General features: G+C 43.5%; 1 protein-coding gene across 2 annotated transcripts; it reads right to left on the minus strand.

The window, feature by feature from the left end:
* Nucleotides 1-701: 701 nt before the first annotated feature.
* LOC121562483 (SH3KBP1-binding protein 1) lies at nucleotides 702-16,907 on the minus strand. Of its 2 annotated transcripts, none has more exons than XM_041874738.2 (17): nucleotides 16,729-16,907; nucleotides 16,315-16,368; nucleotides 16,092-16,137; nucleotides 15,894-15,967; nucleotides 15,720-15,778; nucleotides 15,534-15,614; nucleotides 15,270-15,440; nucleotides 13,578-13,668; nucleotides 13,277-13,467; nucleotides 12,985-13,100; nucleotides 12,679-12,766; nucleotides 12,390-12,506; nucleotides 11,781-11,951; nucleotides 11,342-11,497; nucleotides 10,934-11,215; nucleotides 10,687-10,819; nucleotides 702-1,714 (listed from the first exon to the last, which is right to left on the minus strand). In XM_041874738.2, the coding sequence occupies exons 1-17, from the start codon at nucleotides 16,773-16,775 to the stop codon at nucleotides 1,054-1,056; spliced, it is 2,538 nt and encodes an 845-aa protein (XP_041730672.2). In that variant the 5' UTR covers nucleotides 16,776-16,907; the 3' UTR covers nucleotides 702-1,053. The 2 variants fall into 2 exon arrangements, with proteins under 2 accessions (XP_041730672.2, XP_041730667.2); XM_041874733.2 differs by having other exon boundaries at nucleotides 11,781-11,969.
* Between the last annotated feature and the right edge of the window lie 281 nt (nucleotides 16,908-17,188).

Below are 17,188 nucleotides of genomic sequence, written 5' to 3' on the forward strand. Positions count from 1 at the left end.
ATAAGCTACGGACAACGAACACAATTGCATTTTATCGATGGCAATTTCAATGCACAGCAGTGGAGGCTGGTGGGAGGAGCTATAGGAGGATGGGCTCATTGTAATAGCTGGAATGGAATAAATAGAACAGAGTCAAACATGGTTTCCATTTATTTGATGTGTTTGATACCGTTCCATTTATTCCATTCCAGCCATTACAATGAGCCCGTCCTCCTCCCACCAGCCTCCACTGATACACAAAGATACAGTGCCGAGATCCTGAGGCCCATTGTCGTGCCATTCAGCTGCTGCAATCACCTCATGTTTCAGCATGATAATACACAGCCTCATGTCGCAAGGATCTGTACACAATTCCTAGAAGCTGAAAATGTCCCAGTTCTTCCATGGCCTGCATACTCACCAGACATCTCACCAATGGAGCATGTTTGGGATGCTCTGGATCGATGTATACGATAGCGTGTTCCAGTTCCTGCCAATATGCAGCAACTTCGCACAGCCATTGAAGAGTGGGACAACATTCCACAGGCCACAATCAACAGCCTGATCATCTACGCGAAGGAGCTGTGTCGTGCTGCATGAGGCAAACGGTGGTCACACCAGATACTGACTGGTTTTCTGATCCACGACCCTACTGTATTCCCAGTCATGTGAAATCCATAGATTAGGGCCTAATGAATTTACTTCAATTGACTGATTTCCTCATATGAACTGTAACTCAGTAAAATCTTTGAAATTGTTGCATTTATATTTTTGTTCAGTGTAATTTAATGAAATGCACTGCTCTACCAAATGCAACCGAACACCTTCATACATGGCTAGAGTTACATTGTGTATCACCAACAATTTGACAATTTGGATATGTTGTATATGAATCGTGTCTACATCACAGCTGACCCTTTTGAAAACAGAGGAATGACATTTGATATGCATCCTTGATGCTAAACAAGGAAAAGTCCATACATGTGACAATACGTGCCATCACTAAACCACACATGCTCAGAAACACCAAAAGCGTCCATAGTTAGTCCACTCACTCATATATCACAGAGCCAGTCAGAAGCTGGTCTCATTCATGGGGGGTTTAGGACTGGTGGGGGGCACAGGGAAGGAGCTCTCTGGAGTGGCTGCTGCAGCCTCCGGGGGCGGGGCTTCTGTAGTAGGGGAGGTGCCAGCTCGACGAGGCGACACAGGGGTCTGGGAGCGGGTTGGACTTACGATTGTAGCAGGGGCAGGGCTGGGTGAGGTGGGCTGTGGCCGCCGCAGTGATGAAGATGAGGCGTGAGAGGCTGTAGGGGGGCTGGAGAAAGAGGCGGGGGTCCGTAGGCCCAGTCTAGCCTCCAACTCTGAGCATACGGCCAGGCTGCGCCGCGTGCCCCCCTCAGCCCCTCCTGCAGAGTCCGAGACCTTGGCAAGCTCCTGACAACGCTCCACGAAGCTGCCCCTTCGCAGAGACCCCATGCCACCGTCCCGGTCTTTGTCCTGGAGGGCAGTGCGGCCGGGCCGGGGGCTGCCACTGCTGCTGAGGGAGGCCTGGCTCAGACCTAGGTGGTGGGGCTGGAGGCCCAACCCCGCCATGGAGAGAGCCATGTCCCGGGGCTTGGTGAGGGGCACCGGAGGGGCCTGGCGGGGCAGGCTACCAGAGAAGGGACACGAGCTGCTCACACCTCCTCTGGCCCCACGCTCCCTGGAGCTCTCACTCAGCTGGGACTGCAAACTGCAGAGACAAGATAAACAGAGAGAATATGATCAGGGCCTAAAATGTACTTTTGGTTCCACCAGCCACTGTGGCAGGTAGATGAAAAAAATCAACCAGCCACTTAGATTGTTTACCAGCCAAAATAATGTTTCTCCATAATTACATTTAAAAACAGATGATCATGCTTTGTAATGTTTTAAAACAAGAAATGTATTAGTAAGAAGTAATGTGGTATATTGCTCAATTTCATTTCATTTTTCTTTTAACCAAAATATCAGATGAGACAAAATGTTCAGCTGCCCCTTTAAGGGCGGAAGGTTACCGTGGTAACGGGGCTAATCGAGTCATGTCCTGAGTGTGTAAAATTTGGGATGTTAGTAGACAACGTCGCTTCTCTATCAGTTGAAGCAGCAGATTCAAACTAACATTGAAAAACAACCAAGCTTGTGAACAAAACAATGTAAATAGCCAAGAAACACGAGGACAACGTCTCACTTTGAGTAAATTAGACCAAGTTTTATGCCAGCGCCTCCAAAAATGAATCTATCAGCGCTTCACATACAAAAAAATGAATCTATCAGCGCTTCACATACAGTGCGCGAAGCTGTTGTTGCGCGAGGTGGGATGTAGGATTCTTATTTCTTTGTGCGATTAGCAGCGATGAAAGGGCAGCTCAGAACAGATGAAGATGGATTTTAAATTACTGATTGGTCTCTACTTGACACCAACAAACGCCCCATAATATCTGGCCCTCTGCCCTCCCTAATTCGTGGCATTGAACGGTTCAGCAGACGTTTAGCCCTCCATAACTGGCTACGCGACTATTGCAGCTCTGTGGGTGTAATATTTATTGACAAATTTGATACCTTCTGGAAACAAAGCTCGGATTATAAAGAGGATGGGATCCTCCCAAATCATTTGGGTTCTTGGATCCTTTCACAGCATTATAAGGCTGCGTTGAGACAATGACTTATCAATTACCCAAGTCCAGCTCATTTAATCCCTACCATTGTGTTGCTGAGTCGTCATATTGATTCAGCAAATGTACATTATCCTAGGGGCGTTGGAAGACACAATGTAAATAACCTAATTTATGTCCCTCTTACTGCCCGGAATGCCTCTGCTGATCCTACAGCTATTGTACAGTCGTGGTCAAATGTTTTGTGAATTAATTTTCACAAAGTCTGCTGCCTCATTTTTTATGATGGCAATTTGCATATACTCCAGAATGTTATGAAGAGTGATCAGATGAATTGCAAAGTCCCTCTTTGCCATGAAAATGAACTTAATCCCCCAAAAACATTTCCACTGCATTTCAGCCCTGCCACAAAAGGACCAGCTGACATTATGTCAGTGATTCTCTCGTTAACACAGGTGAGAGTGTTGACGGGGACAAGGCTGGAGATCACTCTGTCATGCTGATTGAGTTAGAATAACAGACTGGAAGCTTTAAAAGGAGGGTGGTGCTTGAAATCATTGTTCTTCCTCTGTTAACCATGGTTACCTGCAAGGAAACACGTGCCGTCATCATTGCTTTGCACAAAAAGGGCTTCACAGGCATGGATATTGCTGCTAGTAAGATTGCACCTAAATCAACCATTTATCGGATCATCAAGAACTTCAAGGAGAGAGGTTCAATTGTTGTGCAGAAGGCTTAGGGCGCCCAAGAAAGTCCAGCAAGCGCCAGGACCGTCTCCTAAAGTTTATTCAGCTGCGGGATCGGGGCACCACCAGTGCAGAGCTTGCTCAGGAATGGCAGCAGGCAGGTGTGAGTGCATCTGCACGCACAGTGAGGCGAATACTTTTGGAGGATGACCTGGTGTCAAGAAGGGCAGCAAGGAAGCCACTTCTCTTCAAGAAAAACATCAGGGACAGACTGATATTCTGCAAAAGGTACAGGGATTGGACTGCTGAGGACTGGGGTAGTCATTTTCTCTGATGAATTCCCTTTCCGATTGTTTGGGGCATCCGGAAAAAAGCTTGTCCGGAGAAGACAAGGTGAGCACCACCATCAGTCCTGTGTCATGCCAACAGTATAGCATTCTGAGACCATTCATGTGTGGGATTGCTTCTCAGCCAAGGGAGTGGGCTCACTCACAATTTTGCCTAAGAACACAGCCATGAATAAAGAATGGTACCAACACATCCTCCGAGAGCAACTTCTCCCAACCATCCAAGAACAGTTTGGTGACGAACAATGCCTTTTCCAGCATGATGGAGCACCTTGCCATAATGCAAAAGTGATAATTAAGTGGCTCGGGGAACAAAACATCTACATTTTGGGTCCATGGCCAGGAAACTCCCCAGACCTTAATCCCATTGAGAACTTGTGGTCGATCCTCAAGAGGCGGGTGGACAAACAAAACCCCACAAATTCTGACAAACTCCAAGCATTGATTATGCAAGAATGGGCTGCCATCAGTCAGGATGTGGCCCAGAAGTTAATTGACAGCATGCCAGGGCCGGATTGCAGAGGTCTTCAAAAAGAAGGGTCAACACTGCAAATATTGACTCTTTGCATAAACTTAATGTAATGGTCAATAAAAGCCTTTGACACTTATGGAATGCTTGTAATTATACTTCAGTATACCATAGTAACATCTGACAAAAATATCTAAAAACACTGAAGCAGCAAACTTTGTGAAGACCAATACTTGTGTCATTCTCAAAACTTTTGACCACGACTGTATGCAGTAATCACATGCCTATGAACCAGAGTAATACTGTTAGCACTGAGGTGGTGTGCCCTAGTAGGAAGTCCACAGTGTGCAGCTCACCCTGCACTAATAAAAATAAACCGAGTATGTCTACCTCTGCTAAGCTTCCCAGTAAAGCAAGAAAAATAATGAAGCATCCCAGAAAAGTGTTAAAAATAGCCCACGTTAACATATGTAGCTTAAGAAACAAGGTTCATGAAATCAATAATGTGCTAGTAACACATTACATTCATATTCTGACAATCTCTGAAACTCACTTAGATAATACCTTTGATGATACAGTGGTAGCAATACAAAGTTATAACATTTACAGAAAAGACAGAAATGCCAACGGAGGCAGTGTTGCGGTCTATATTCAGAACCACATTCCTGTAAAGCTTAGAGAGGATCTCATGTTAAATACTGTTGAAGTAATATGGCTACAGGTTCACCTGCCTCACCTAAAGCCCATTCTGGTGGGAAGCTGCTATAGACCACCAAGTGCTAACAGTCAGTATCTGGATAACGTGTGAAATGCTTGATAATATACAGTGGGGAGAACAAGTATTTGATACATTGGCGATTTTGCAGGTTTTCCTACTTACAAAACATGTAGAGGTCTGTAAAAAAAAAATAATAATAATCCAGAAAATCACATTGTATGATTTTTAAGTAATTAATTTGCATTTTATTGCATGACATAAGTATTTGATACATCAGAAAAGCAGAACTTAATATTTGGTACAGAAACTTTGTTTGCAATTACAGAGATCATACGTTTCCTGTAGGTCTTGACCAGGTTTGCACACACTGCAGCAGGGATTTTGGCCCACTCCTCCATACAGACCTTCTCCAGATCCTTCAGGTTTCGGGGCTGTCACTGGGCAATACAGACTTTCAGCTCCCTCCAAAGATTTTCTATTGGGTTCAGGTCTGGAGACTGGCTAGGCCACTCCAGGACCTTGAGATGCTTCTTACGGAGCCACTCCTTAGTTGCCCTGGCTGTGTGTTTCGGGTCGTTGTCATGCTGGAAGACCCAGCCACAACCCATCTTCAATGCTCTTACTGAGGGAAGGAGGTTGTTGGCCAAGATCTCGCGATACATGGCCCCATCCATCCTCCCCTCAATAAGGTGCAGTCATCCTGTCCCCTTTGCAGAAAAGCATCCCCAAAGAATGGTGTTTCCACCTCCATGCTTCACGGTTGGGATGGTGTTCTTGGGATTGTACTCATCCTTCTTCTTCCTCCAAACACGGCGAGTGGAGTTTAGACCAAAAAGCTCGATTTTTGTCTCATCAGACCACATGACCTTCTCCCATTCCTCCTCTGGATCATCCAGATGGTCATTGGCAAACTTCAGACGGGCCTGGACATGCACTGGCTTGAGCAGGGGGACCTTGCGTGCGCTGCAGGATTTTAATCCATGACGGCGTAGTGTGTTACTAATGGTTTTCTTTGAGACTGTGGTCCCAGCTTTCTTCAGGTCATTGACCAGGTCCTGCCATGTAGTTCTGGGCTGATCCCTCACCTTCCTCATGATCATTGATGCCCCACGAGGTGAGATCTTGCATGGAGCCCCAGACCGAGGTTGATTGACCGTCATCTTGAACTTCTTCCATTTTCTAATAATTGCGCCAACAGTTGTTGCCTTCTCACCAAGCTGCTTGCCTATTGTCCTGTAGCCCATCCCAGCCTTGTGCAGGTCTACAATTTTATCCCTGATGTCCTTACACAGCTCTCTGGTCTTGGCAATTTTGGAGAGGTTGGAGTCTGTTTGATTGAGTGTGTGGACAGGTGTCTTTTATACAGGTAACGAGTTCAAACAGGTGCAGTTAATACAGGTAATGAGTGGAGAACAGGAGGGCTTCTCAAAGAAAAACTAACAGGTCTGTGAGAGCCGGAATTCTTACTGGTTGGTAGGTGATCAAATACTTATGTCATGCAATAAAATGCAAATTAATTACTTACAAATCATACAATGTGATTTTCTGGATTTTTGTTTTAGATTCCGTCTCTCACAGTTGAAGTGTACCTATACATGCTTTGTAAGTAGGCAAACCTGCAAAATCGGCAGTGTAGCAAATACTTGTTCTCCCCACTGTATGTGATATCAATAGAGAGGTATACTTTCTGGGTGATTTAAATATTGACTGGCTTTCATCAGGCTGCCCACTCAAGAGAAAGCTTCAAACTGTAACTAGTGCCTGCAACCTGGTTCAGGTTATCAATCAACCTACCAGGGTAGTTACAAACAGTACAGGAATGAAATCATCAACATGTATTGATCATATATTTACTAATGCTGCAGAAAGCAGTATCCAAAGTTCTAAAGGCTGGGCCTAATATTGTGTATAAGAGGTCAAGAAGTTTTGTTGTGATTCCTATGTTGTTGATGTGAAGAATATTTGTTGGTCTGTGGTGTGTAATGACGAGCAACCAGACGCTGCACTTGACACATTTATGAAATTGCTTATCCCAGTTACTAATAAGCATGCATCCATTAAGAAAGGACTGTAAAAACGGTTAAATCCCCATGGATGATGAGGAATTGAACAATTGTATGGTTGAGAGGGATGAGGCAAAAGAGATGGAAAATAGGTCTGGCTGCACAACCGATTGGCAAACGTACTGCAAATTGAGAAATCATGTGACTAAACTGAATAAAAAGAAGACGAAACTACACTATGGAACAAAGATAAATGACATTAAGAATGATAGTAAAAAGCTTTGGAGCACCTTATATGAACTTTTGGGCAAAAAGGCCAACTCCTCTCCATCATTCATTGAATCAGATGGCTCATTCATCACAAAACCCACTGATATTGCAAACTACTTTAATAATTTTTTCATTGGCAAGATTACCAAACTTAGGCATGACATGCCAGCAACAAATGCTGACACTACATGTCCAAGTATACAGTGAGGGAAAAAAGTATTTGATCCCCTGCTGATTTTGTACGTTTGCCCACTGACAAAGAAATGATCAGTCTATAATTTTAAATGGTAGGTTTATTTGAACAGTGAGAGACAGAATAACAACTAAAAAATCCAGAAAAATGCATGTCAAAAATGTTATAAATTGATTTGCATTTTAAATGAGGGAAATAAGTATTTGACCCCCTCTCAATCAGAAAGATTTCTGGCTCCCAGGTGTGGGAGTGCTCCTAATCTCAGCTTGTTACCTGTATAAAAGACACCTGTCCACAGAAGCAATCAATCAATCAGATTCTATGTGTAAATGTAAATGTAAATGTAATTCTAAACTCTTCACCATGCCAAGACCAAAGAGCTCTCCAAAGATGTCAGGGACAAGATTGTAGACCTACACAAGGCTGGAATGGGCTACAAGACCATTGCCAAGCAGCTTGGTGAGAAGGTGACAACAGTTGGTGCGATTATTCGCAAATGGAAGAAACACAAAATAACTGTCAACAAAAGGAGTGGCTCAAGAAGAAGCACATTAACGTCCTGGAGTGGCCTAGCCAGTCTCCAGACCTTAAATCGCATAGAAAATCTGTGGAGGGAGCTGAAGGTTCGAGTTGCCAAACGTCAGCCTCGAAACCTTAATGACTTGGAGAAGATCTGCAAAGAGGAGTGGAACAAAATCCCTCCTGAGATGTGTGCAAACCTGGTGGCCAACTACAAGAAACGTCTGACTTCTGTGATTGCCAACAAGGGTTTTGCCACCAAGTACTAAGTCATGTTTTGCAGAGGGGTCAAATACTTATTTCCCTCATTAAAATGCAAATCAATTTATAACATTTTTGACATGTGTTTTTACTGGATTTCTGTTTCGTTATTCTGTGTCTCACTGTTCAAATAAACCTACCATTAAAATTATAGACTGATCATGTCTTTGTCAGTGGGCAAACGTACAAAATCAGCAGGGGATCAAATACTTTTTTCCCTCACTGTATCTGCCCAAATTATGAAAGACAAGCATTGTAATTTTGAATTCCGTAAAGTAAGTGTGGAAGAGGTGAAAAAAGTATTATGGTCGACCAACAATGACAAGCCACCGGGGTCTGACAACTTGGATGGAAAATGACTGAGGATAATAGCGGACGATATTGCCACTCCTATTTGCCATATCTTCAATTTAAGCCTACTAGAAAGTGTGTGCCCTCAGGCCTGGAGGGAAGCAAAAGTTATTCCCCTACCTAAGAATAGTAAAGCCCCCTTAACTGGTTCAAATAGCTGACCAATCAGCCGGTTACCAACCCCTAGTAAACTTTTGGAAAAAAATGTGATTGACCAGATAAAATGCCCTTTTACAGTAAACAAATTGACAACAGACTTTCAGCACACTTATAGGGAAGGGCATTCAAAAAGCACAGCACTTACACAAATGACTGATGATTGGCTGAGAGAAATTGATGATAAAAAGATTGTGGGGGCTGTTTTACATTTTACATTTACATTTTAGTAATTTAGCAGACGCTCTTATCCAGAGCGACTTACAGTTAGTGAGTGCATACATTATTATTGTTATTATTATTGATTTTTTCATACTGGCCCCCCGTGGGAAACAAACCCACAACCCTGGCATTGCAAACGCCATGCTCTACCAACTGAGCTACATCAGTGCGGCTTTTGACATTATCGATCATAGTCTGTTGCTGGAAAAAGGTATGTGTTATTGCTTTACACCCTTTGCTATATTGTGGATAAAGAGTTACCTGTCTAACAGAACACAGAGGGTCTTCTTTAATGGAAGCCTCTCGAACAAACTCCAGGTAGAATCAGGAATTCCCCAGGGCAGCTGTATAGGCCCCTTACTTTTGTCAATCTTTACTAACGACATGCCACTGGCTTTGAGTAAAGCCAGTGTGTCTATGTATGCGGATGACTCAACACTATACACGTCAGCTACCACAGCAACTGAAATTACAGCAACACTTATTGAGCTGCAGTTAGTTTCAGAATGTGTGGCAAGGAATAAGTTAGTCCTAAATATTTCAAAAACTAAAAGCATTGTATTTGGGACAAATCATTCACTAAACCTCAACTAAATCTTGTAATGAATAATGTGGAAATTTAACAAGTTGAGGAGACTAAATTGCTTGGAGTAACCCTGGATTGTAAACTGTCATGGTCAAAACATATTGATACAACAGTAGCTAGGATGAGGAGAAGTCTGTCTATAATAAAGCGCTGCTCTGCATTCTCCGAGTCGTGACTGCATTGCATCTATTCCACCTTCTTCATTACAGCACTATCAACAAGGCAGGTCCTACAGGCCCTAGTTTTGTCTCACCTGGACTACTGTTCAGTCGTGTGGTCAGGTGCCACAAAGAGGGACTTAGGAAAAATGCAATTGGCTCAGAACAGGGCAGCACGGCTGGCCCTTGGACATTAATAATATGCATGTCAATCTCTCCTGGCTCAAAGTGGAGGAGAGATTGACTTCATCACTACTTGTATTTGTGAGAGGTATTGACATGTTGAATATACCGAGCTGTCTGTTTGAACTACTGGCACACAGCTCGGACACCCATCCCTACCCCACAAGACATGCCACCAGAGGTCTCTTCACAGTCCCCAAGTCAAGAACAGACTATGGGAGGCGCACAGTACTACATAGAGCCATGACAACATGGAACTCTATTCCACATCAAGTAACTCATGCCAGCAGTAAAATTAGATTTAAAAAACAGATAAAAATACACCTTATGGAACAGCAGGGACTGTGAAGCAGCACAAACATAGGCATATGCATACAAACCCACGATAACATACGCACATGTACACATGGATTTTGTGTTATAGATATGTGGTAGTAGAGTAGAGGCCTGAGGGCACACACTTAATATGTTGTGAAATCTGTTATGAATGTTTTGTAATGTTTTTAAAAATGTATAACTGCCTTAATTTTGCTGGACCCCAGGAAGAGTAGCTGCTGCCTTGGCAGGAACTAATATGGATCCATAATAAATACAAAATACAAATACAAACAAAACAGCATAAATACTATACTTTGAAAACAACTACTTTTTCTGCTAGAAATCGCAACTCGCACATATGCTCATACTTTTGACTATTTGTATTCACAAATGTGAATGTAATGCTCACACTGTAGAGCCCTGCCAATTGAACACCCCCCGGTGAAGTAGACATTCTTATCCTCCAATACCTAAATCTACCCGCATTTGGTGGGTGGCGGGTGTTAATTTTATGCCCTGAATATGATGTAATCTTGCAAAAAGGATAGCATCAGTGGGTTAACAAATGCAGCTGTTTGGGACATGTAACGTGCCTGATTGCATGGGCAGTTGGCAATGGTGTGTGGTGTACCTGCAGGTGGAGGCTCGGGGGGTGGAGGAGTGGGTGAAGGAGGCAGCAGGACTCATGTCAGGTGTACGGGTTAGAGCCAGGTCACACTGGTCTAACAGCTCCAGGAGCTCCTCTTCTGTAGGGCCGCCCAGCGCTGAGGGACAACCAGACAGAGACAGTCAGAGACACAGCACAATGTCTATGACACATCACTTAATAAAACCAGTCAACACAAAAAGCCATGTGTTTAGAGTGTGGGTTGTCTTACCCCTGATGTCCACTTTCCCTGCGATCTCCATGGCGGTGGTCAGGTCCCACATCTGGATGCTACCGTTGGCGTGGCCACTGAAGAGGTAGCGGCGGGGGCGTGAGCCGATGCGGCTGGACCCCTCACACTCGTGGACCATGAAGGAGGTGATGGAGGTGCCGTCCACAGAGCGCACCTCACACACCCTCTTTCCATTGGACGAGAGGCGCACGTAGAGTTTGTCTGTGTCAGGGACGACCCTCTGGATAAATACCTGCTGGTCGTCTCTCTCTCCATACGGACCTATTAGAGAGGAACAACACTCAGTACGTACCATTACAGTCCTTTCTCATTGCACCTCTAAATGTTAACTTCAATTGAACATTTAAACCAGTGTCCACTTTTGACCCCTGACCTCTTTCTGCTCACCTATCTCAATGCCGGCAGCACAGCCCCCGTGGCCGTCGATGTCCTCCAGAGAGAGGATCTTGAAGGAGGTGAGGGGGGTGGAGCCTGGCTGGGTGGAGATCATGCCCCTGAAGCGAGTCACCGTCCAGGTCCGCACGTGGTTGTTGTCTGCACACACTGACGACACGACAGAACAGGGTTAGCCCAAAAACATCTGCATGACGGGCCCATCTTCTGCACTGAACTTGGACGACCAATGTTTGCTGCTTTGTCAGCAACATCGATGTTTAACGTAATGCTATGTCAGCTAACAGCGGAAAAGACAAAACAATCAATCCTAATGAGAAATGTAGCTAATAATATGCATAATATCCAACAGCTTGCAAGCAGAGACAGTAGAATACACAGCAAATGTACGATCAACCCTAGAACATGGAGGCTCCTGGCCAACCATTCTCACCTGATATGAGGTGTTTCTCAGAGAGCATGATCTTGGTGACGGGGCTGCGGTGGACTGAGAAGGTCTGGAAGAGCTGGGGCCCAGAGCCCACTGTCTCCGGGTGCTGCACTATGACCCGCACCGTGCCCGAGCTGGTCCCGTAGGCGATCTCGATCCAGTTGCCGCTGTCGCCTGACGACACATTGGGGACTTTTATCCCATACACCATTTTAGCCTCAATGCATGCTGTGTTATGTACCGTGCATATCAAGAAACGGAAGTGGATAGTCAGCCGGCAGACCCAAAGGTTAAGGTGAGGCATTAGGATCGAAATTGGTTTAAGTTAGTGTTCATGTTAGGGGATTGAGGTTAGGGTAAAGGTCAAGAGTTAGCGAAACGCCACCAGGAACCATTCAAAATCTGCCAGCTACCTATAAAATTATACTGCCTATAAAATTACTATTGCTGACCATAAATGTTTTTCAGAAAATGATTGTTTTGCACCATGCATCTATTAAGATTGTATTTCGAATAACCATGATTGACTAATTGATACTTGCTAATCCTTAAAAACATGCAGAAAAAGCTATTAATTTCAGTGAAGGTCAAAATCGAAACAGGCAGACATACTTGTTTTGGGCGTGAGGTAGACACTGAGAGCAGTGATGGCGTCCTCCGTAGGGTCGCGGTACAACTCTGTCACTAGGAGGTCATTGTCCTTCATCCTCAATGGAAACTTCTGAACATCTGTTGACAAGATCACGTCAATGAGAGGTCTATATTTTGCAAGTGTATTCATATACTTATACTGAATGATGTATTACAAAAACACGTTGTGACTGCAATTTTCTATACAGAAAAACTCATTTTAATAGTTTTCCTTTACTGCATCATAGTTAGAAAATATGACTTCCCTTACCTATATAATATATGGACCCATTGTTACAGCCTAGAATGAGGAAGGAACCAGCAGTATCATAGCTATTAATGGGAACCACATCTTGATTCTGAGAAGAGAAAGAGAAATGGAAAACATGAAAAACTGATGTACAATACACATATAATGACTTACAGTCACGTGTGCATACATTTTACATATGGGTGGCCCCGGGAATCGAACCCACAATCCTGGCCATACAGGACCACATATATTATTACTACACATAATATGATTATATGTTCTATTGACATGACGTTCTTATAGAATGTACGGACACAACTTTACCTGCCAATGTTTGGTCACTGCATTCCATACTCCCACTTTCCCTGTGTGGCTGGTGGCAATAAGCTGGTTCCCCACAAAGAAGAGAGCCTCCACAGGGACATTCAGACTGAACACACCTGGAGGGAAGCATGTACAATGGAGACCTATTAGCACGGCCCTTACATAAGCACCCGGAACTATCTATAAAGTGGTCTCTTAAAATACTAATGACAAGTCAACAAACATTTTGAGTGATAAAAACTATATCATGCTTTCCTTTTAGAGTTGTGCGTTCATTCGTTTGCAAACTGACCTATCTCGTTGCCGTTGCCGTCGGGACAGATAGTCCAGAGGATGATCTCTGTGCCCGACGCCACGGCCACCATCTTGTCGTTGTCTCCCAGGGAGCCGCCCATCACCTTGGCGTTGAGCGCCACCCTGTCAATCACCCAGTCCAGACGGGGACTGGTGAACACCTGCTGCCAGCCCGTAGACTCCTTCACTCTGATGTAAGAGGACAGCACAGTTAATACCCTCTATGGTCCTTAATAACACACCAAATGACTGATTCATATGGCACTGTGACACCATGCATGGAAGTCCTGTGCCCTTACCTGTAGCAAACAACAAATTGGGCATAAGCCACAGCGATCCAGTTGTGGTGGCCACAGATGATGCGGACCATGCCTGGGTCTGCAACCTGAGCTGTGTAGGAAGGGAAAGAGGAACAGGTGTTAGTGAAAGTGAACAATCCTGTTGATAATATTCCCTTAACAAAGAATGGGTCCAGGTTAGAGCTTTTACTTTCAATACAGTGCAACCAGACAAGACATATTCATAGGAATAATGAAGCTAAATACAATGTAAAAACACTGACCCGAAAGATCGTCAAGGACTCGAGTCACCCAAGCCACGGACGGTTCACTCTAACCCTAGCTGTCTCCCTGCACAGACCTGCACTTTGAGACTATTTGCACCTTGAGAATATATGCACCTAAGGGACTGTTTGCACTGACTCCCCACACATCCAACCCCTTACACATAAACTTACACACACACACCTGCACGGGTCAGTTTTTTGGAGCCACAATCGGCTGTTAGGCCATTCCCCTTCCCTGCAGGAATGAATGTCTGCATCTATATTCACCATTTTAGATAAAAGGAAACCATGCCATGAATTAAGAATGATAGGCCTCTCTTCTTATTTTCACAAAGCAACACTGACAACTTCAAATTGCTATGAAAAACAGCCTTCTAATTACCTAATGAAAGCCTATAGCAGACATAACAAAATACAGTTACATTTAATATTGTTTACATAACCAAATAGTTTAATTAAACTTAAATAAACAATTCCCAGAATCTAATAGGCTATAGGCTGCAATAGCCTGTATTCATTTAGTAGGCTATTGGCTACTCAAACTTTTAACAGCAGCACAGGTTTAAACTTATATGGCCTGAATATGGTCTAAATGAACAATAGCCTGAATTAATGTAGCCTAATAATTAGGCTCCTCCGTTCCAAAAATACTGAATTTTAGGAGTAGATTCCTAGAGGAAGATGTGTTTTCTTTCTACTAAATGGTTTGGTAAGTCACGGTATTTAACAAACTTTAAAGTAATTTTTTAAGAGAGAGTGGTGTGTGCAGGCAGCAAGGCTGGGAGCAAACAGCTCGAGATTATTTGATTGACAGTTCTGGTCGCCGAGTGATGGACGTTAGTCCGGCTTCAGATGCGGCATTCCTTTACAGACAAGTAAAATGCCCGTTCAGCGGCGCTTCAAAACTGTCTCCAGAGAAGGTTTCGTGTCGGCATTTAAAAAGCCGTAGTGTACCCAGACAAACAAACATGCCGTAGCCGAGGCTCTTTCAAGGGTATATGACTACGGTAGATATAACTTCATTGCCCAGCCCTTGCGGTCATACATTCGTAATAGGACCATTATTCTGCATTGTAAATTGACGTGGAATTTTATTAATTTTTTTATTTTAACCGAAAAAACAATCAAACAAATTGCAGTTTAAACATTAAGCGATATTTCCCATTTGTCACATGCATACTACCTCTACTATTACTTGTTATTTTTTACTTGACTTTTTAATTGTTATTATTGATAATGATTGTACTGCACTGTTGAGGGAACTACAGCATTAGCATTTTGTTGCATCTTTTCAATGAAATTGTATTAGTCACATACACTTATTTAGCAGATGTTATTGCAGGTGTAGCGAAACGCTTGTAAAATGTGTATGTGTATGTAAAATGTGTATGTGTATGTTAAATGTGTATGTGATTCGAGGCCTTACCACCACTTATCCTCTCCTCCATCATTGCTTTACCCAGTATGCCCGCGTTGCCCAGGTTGGGTGGCATGGTGTTGCTGCGTCTCACTGGAGCTCTCTCCATGGGCAAGGCACGGCTACCCATATACTGAGGCCCCGCCACACTATGACGGTTCCTCCGCTTCGCTGGGTACACTGGTCAACAGGAGGAGACGATCAGGACATCAAACTTAACACAAACCTTGCCTGTCCTTGAAGTGAATTCAAATCTAGAATAGATCAGCCTACCTGGAGGTGGGAGATAACCATTGAAGAGCACGTTTCCACAGGAGGATCGGTCCAGCTCATCACAAAGCTGCAGCTTACGCACTGAGGAAGATAAAAAAGTAACCAAGGTGCAGACACTAATACATACAAAGAAAGACAGCCTCTCATTCTCTGCTGTATTTGACTAGCTACTGGCTACTTTCTTACCCAACGGAGTGATTCCATAGAACTCAGCTTCATGCATGAGCAGGTGGACATTTATGGACCTAAAAAGAAAGGTTAAGAAATCAAATTTGGAAGACAACTTGCCATCAAGGCTGAATATATATATATATATATTACTTATTAAATGTAAACAAATGTAAAGAAAGGAATTAGCACCTGGGAAACAACTCTTTGGTACGCAGGAAGTTCAGTATAGGAGTAAAGAGAGATGGGTCCCGATCTATGAAGATCTGTGGGAGAACAAGATCAGCAGCACATTACAAATGTGTTATAATTAGGCCTAAGTGGTTGCCAATATCAAATAGGTTTATATACACATAGCCTAGGTTTTTCCATCGATTTCAGGCAACTTACCGCTCCAGTTTCATCCTTCAAGGTTGAGATCCTCCCACTTAGAAGACTGGCAGAGACAACACAACTCACTAGTTAGACCTTACTGAGTGATGTTACAGCTAATTACCATATGCCATCACTATGGCCGGGTTAATGAATGAGTTGGAGTGAGTCATTATGAAGACACTTGTGACTTTAATAAAGGCATTGGCCTATGTCTCAAAATAAATAGATAGCTACCTACCTTGAGAAAAAGGAGTCTGGGACCCATGTCAATGTCTGTCTGGAGGTGCTGAACCTGAAACAACATGATCACTCAAATGAGCATACACACTGCCTCAAGTTTGATCAAGTTCAAAACCATTAAGAAGCTAGCAAGCTAATATTACCTTAGCTAGCTAGCTTTGCACGTTCCAGCTACACTGTAACGTCAATAGCTAACGTTACTGTCAGAGAAAGATAGTTTAGCTGGAAAAATATCTAACTATCAGTAGTTAGTTTGCTAACTTAGGACAATGTTACTAACGGTATTTTCTTACTCAAAATATCTGGCTATCTAGTTAGCCAGCCAACAACTGTTAGATAGTTAGTTAGCATCCACCCACCAACAATAGCTAGCTGCCGGTAGCTAGCTATTCATAGTAATCCCAGTCCTCACCTTTTTCCTCCAACGTTTAGATGGATAATGTCTCCGGTCCTTGCCATATTTTAAACTGTGGGAATCTTCATGCATTGCCCACAAAGTAAATATGTGAGTTAATCCATCACAAAAAGTATTTAGCCAACGACAACGTTAGCCACATAATTGTTCCTGCTACAACTTCCTGAAACAGAACCTCCTTCTTCTTCTGACAGTCGACAACAACCAAATCGTCATTGCCACGACGCCACCAGGTGTTCTGGGGTGCAAGGTACAGGCGCAGTTTACCCAATCACTGTTTTCACTGTGGGCTACAATCAACGTTTGACATGATGCATATGATCTGGTCAGTATATACACTACATTACCAAAAGTATGTGGACACCTGCTCGTCTAACATCTCATTCCAAAATCATGGGCATTAATATGGAGTTGGTCCCCCTTTGCTGCTATAACAGCCTCCACTCTTCTGGTAAGG

This window comes from Coregonus clupeaformis, chromosome 5 (assembly GCF_020615455.1).
Source record: "Coregonus clupeaformis isolate EN_2021a chromosome 5, ASM2061545v1, whole genome shotgun sequence".
Lineage (NCBI taxonomy): Eukaryota > Metazoa > Chordata > Actinopteri > Salmoniformes > Salmonidae > Coregonus > Coregonus clupeaformis.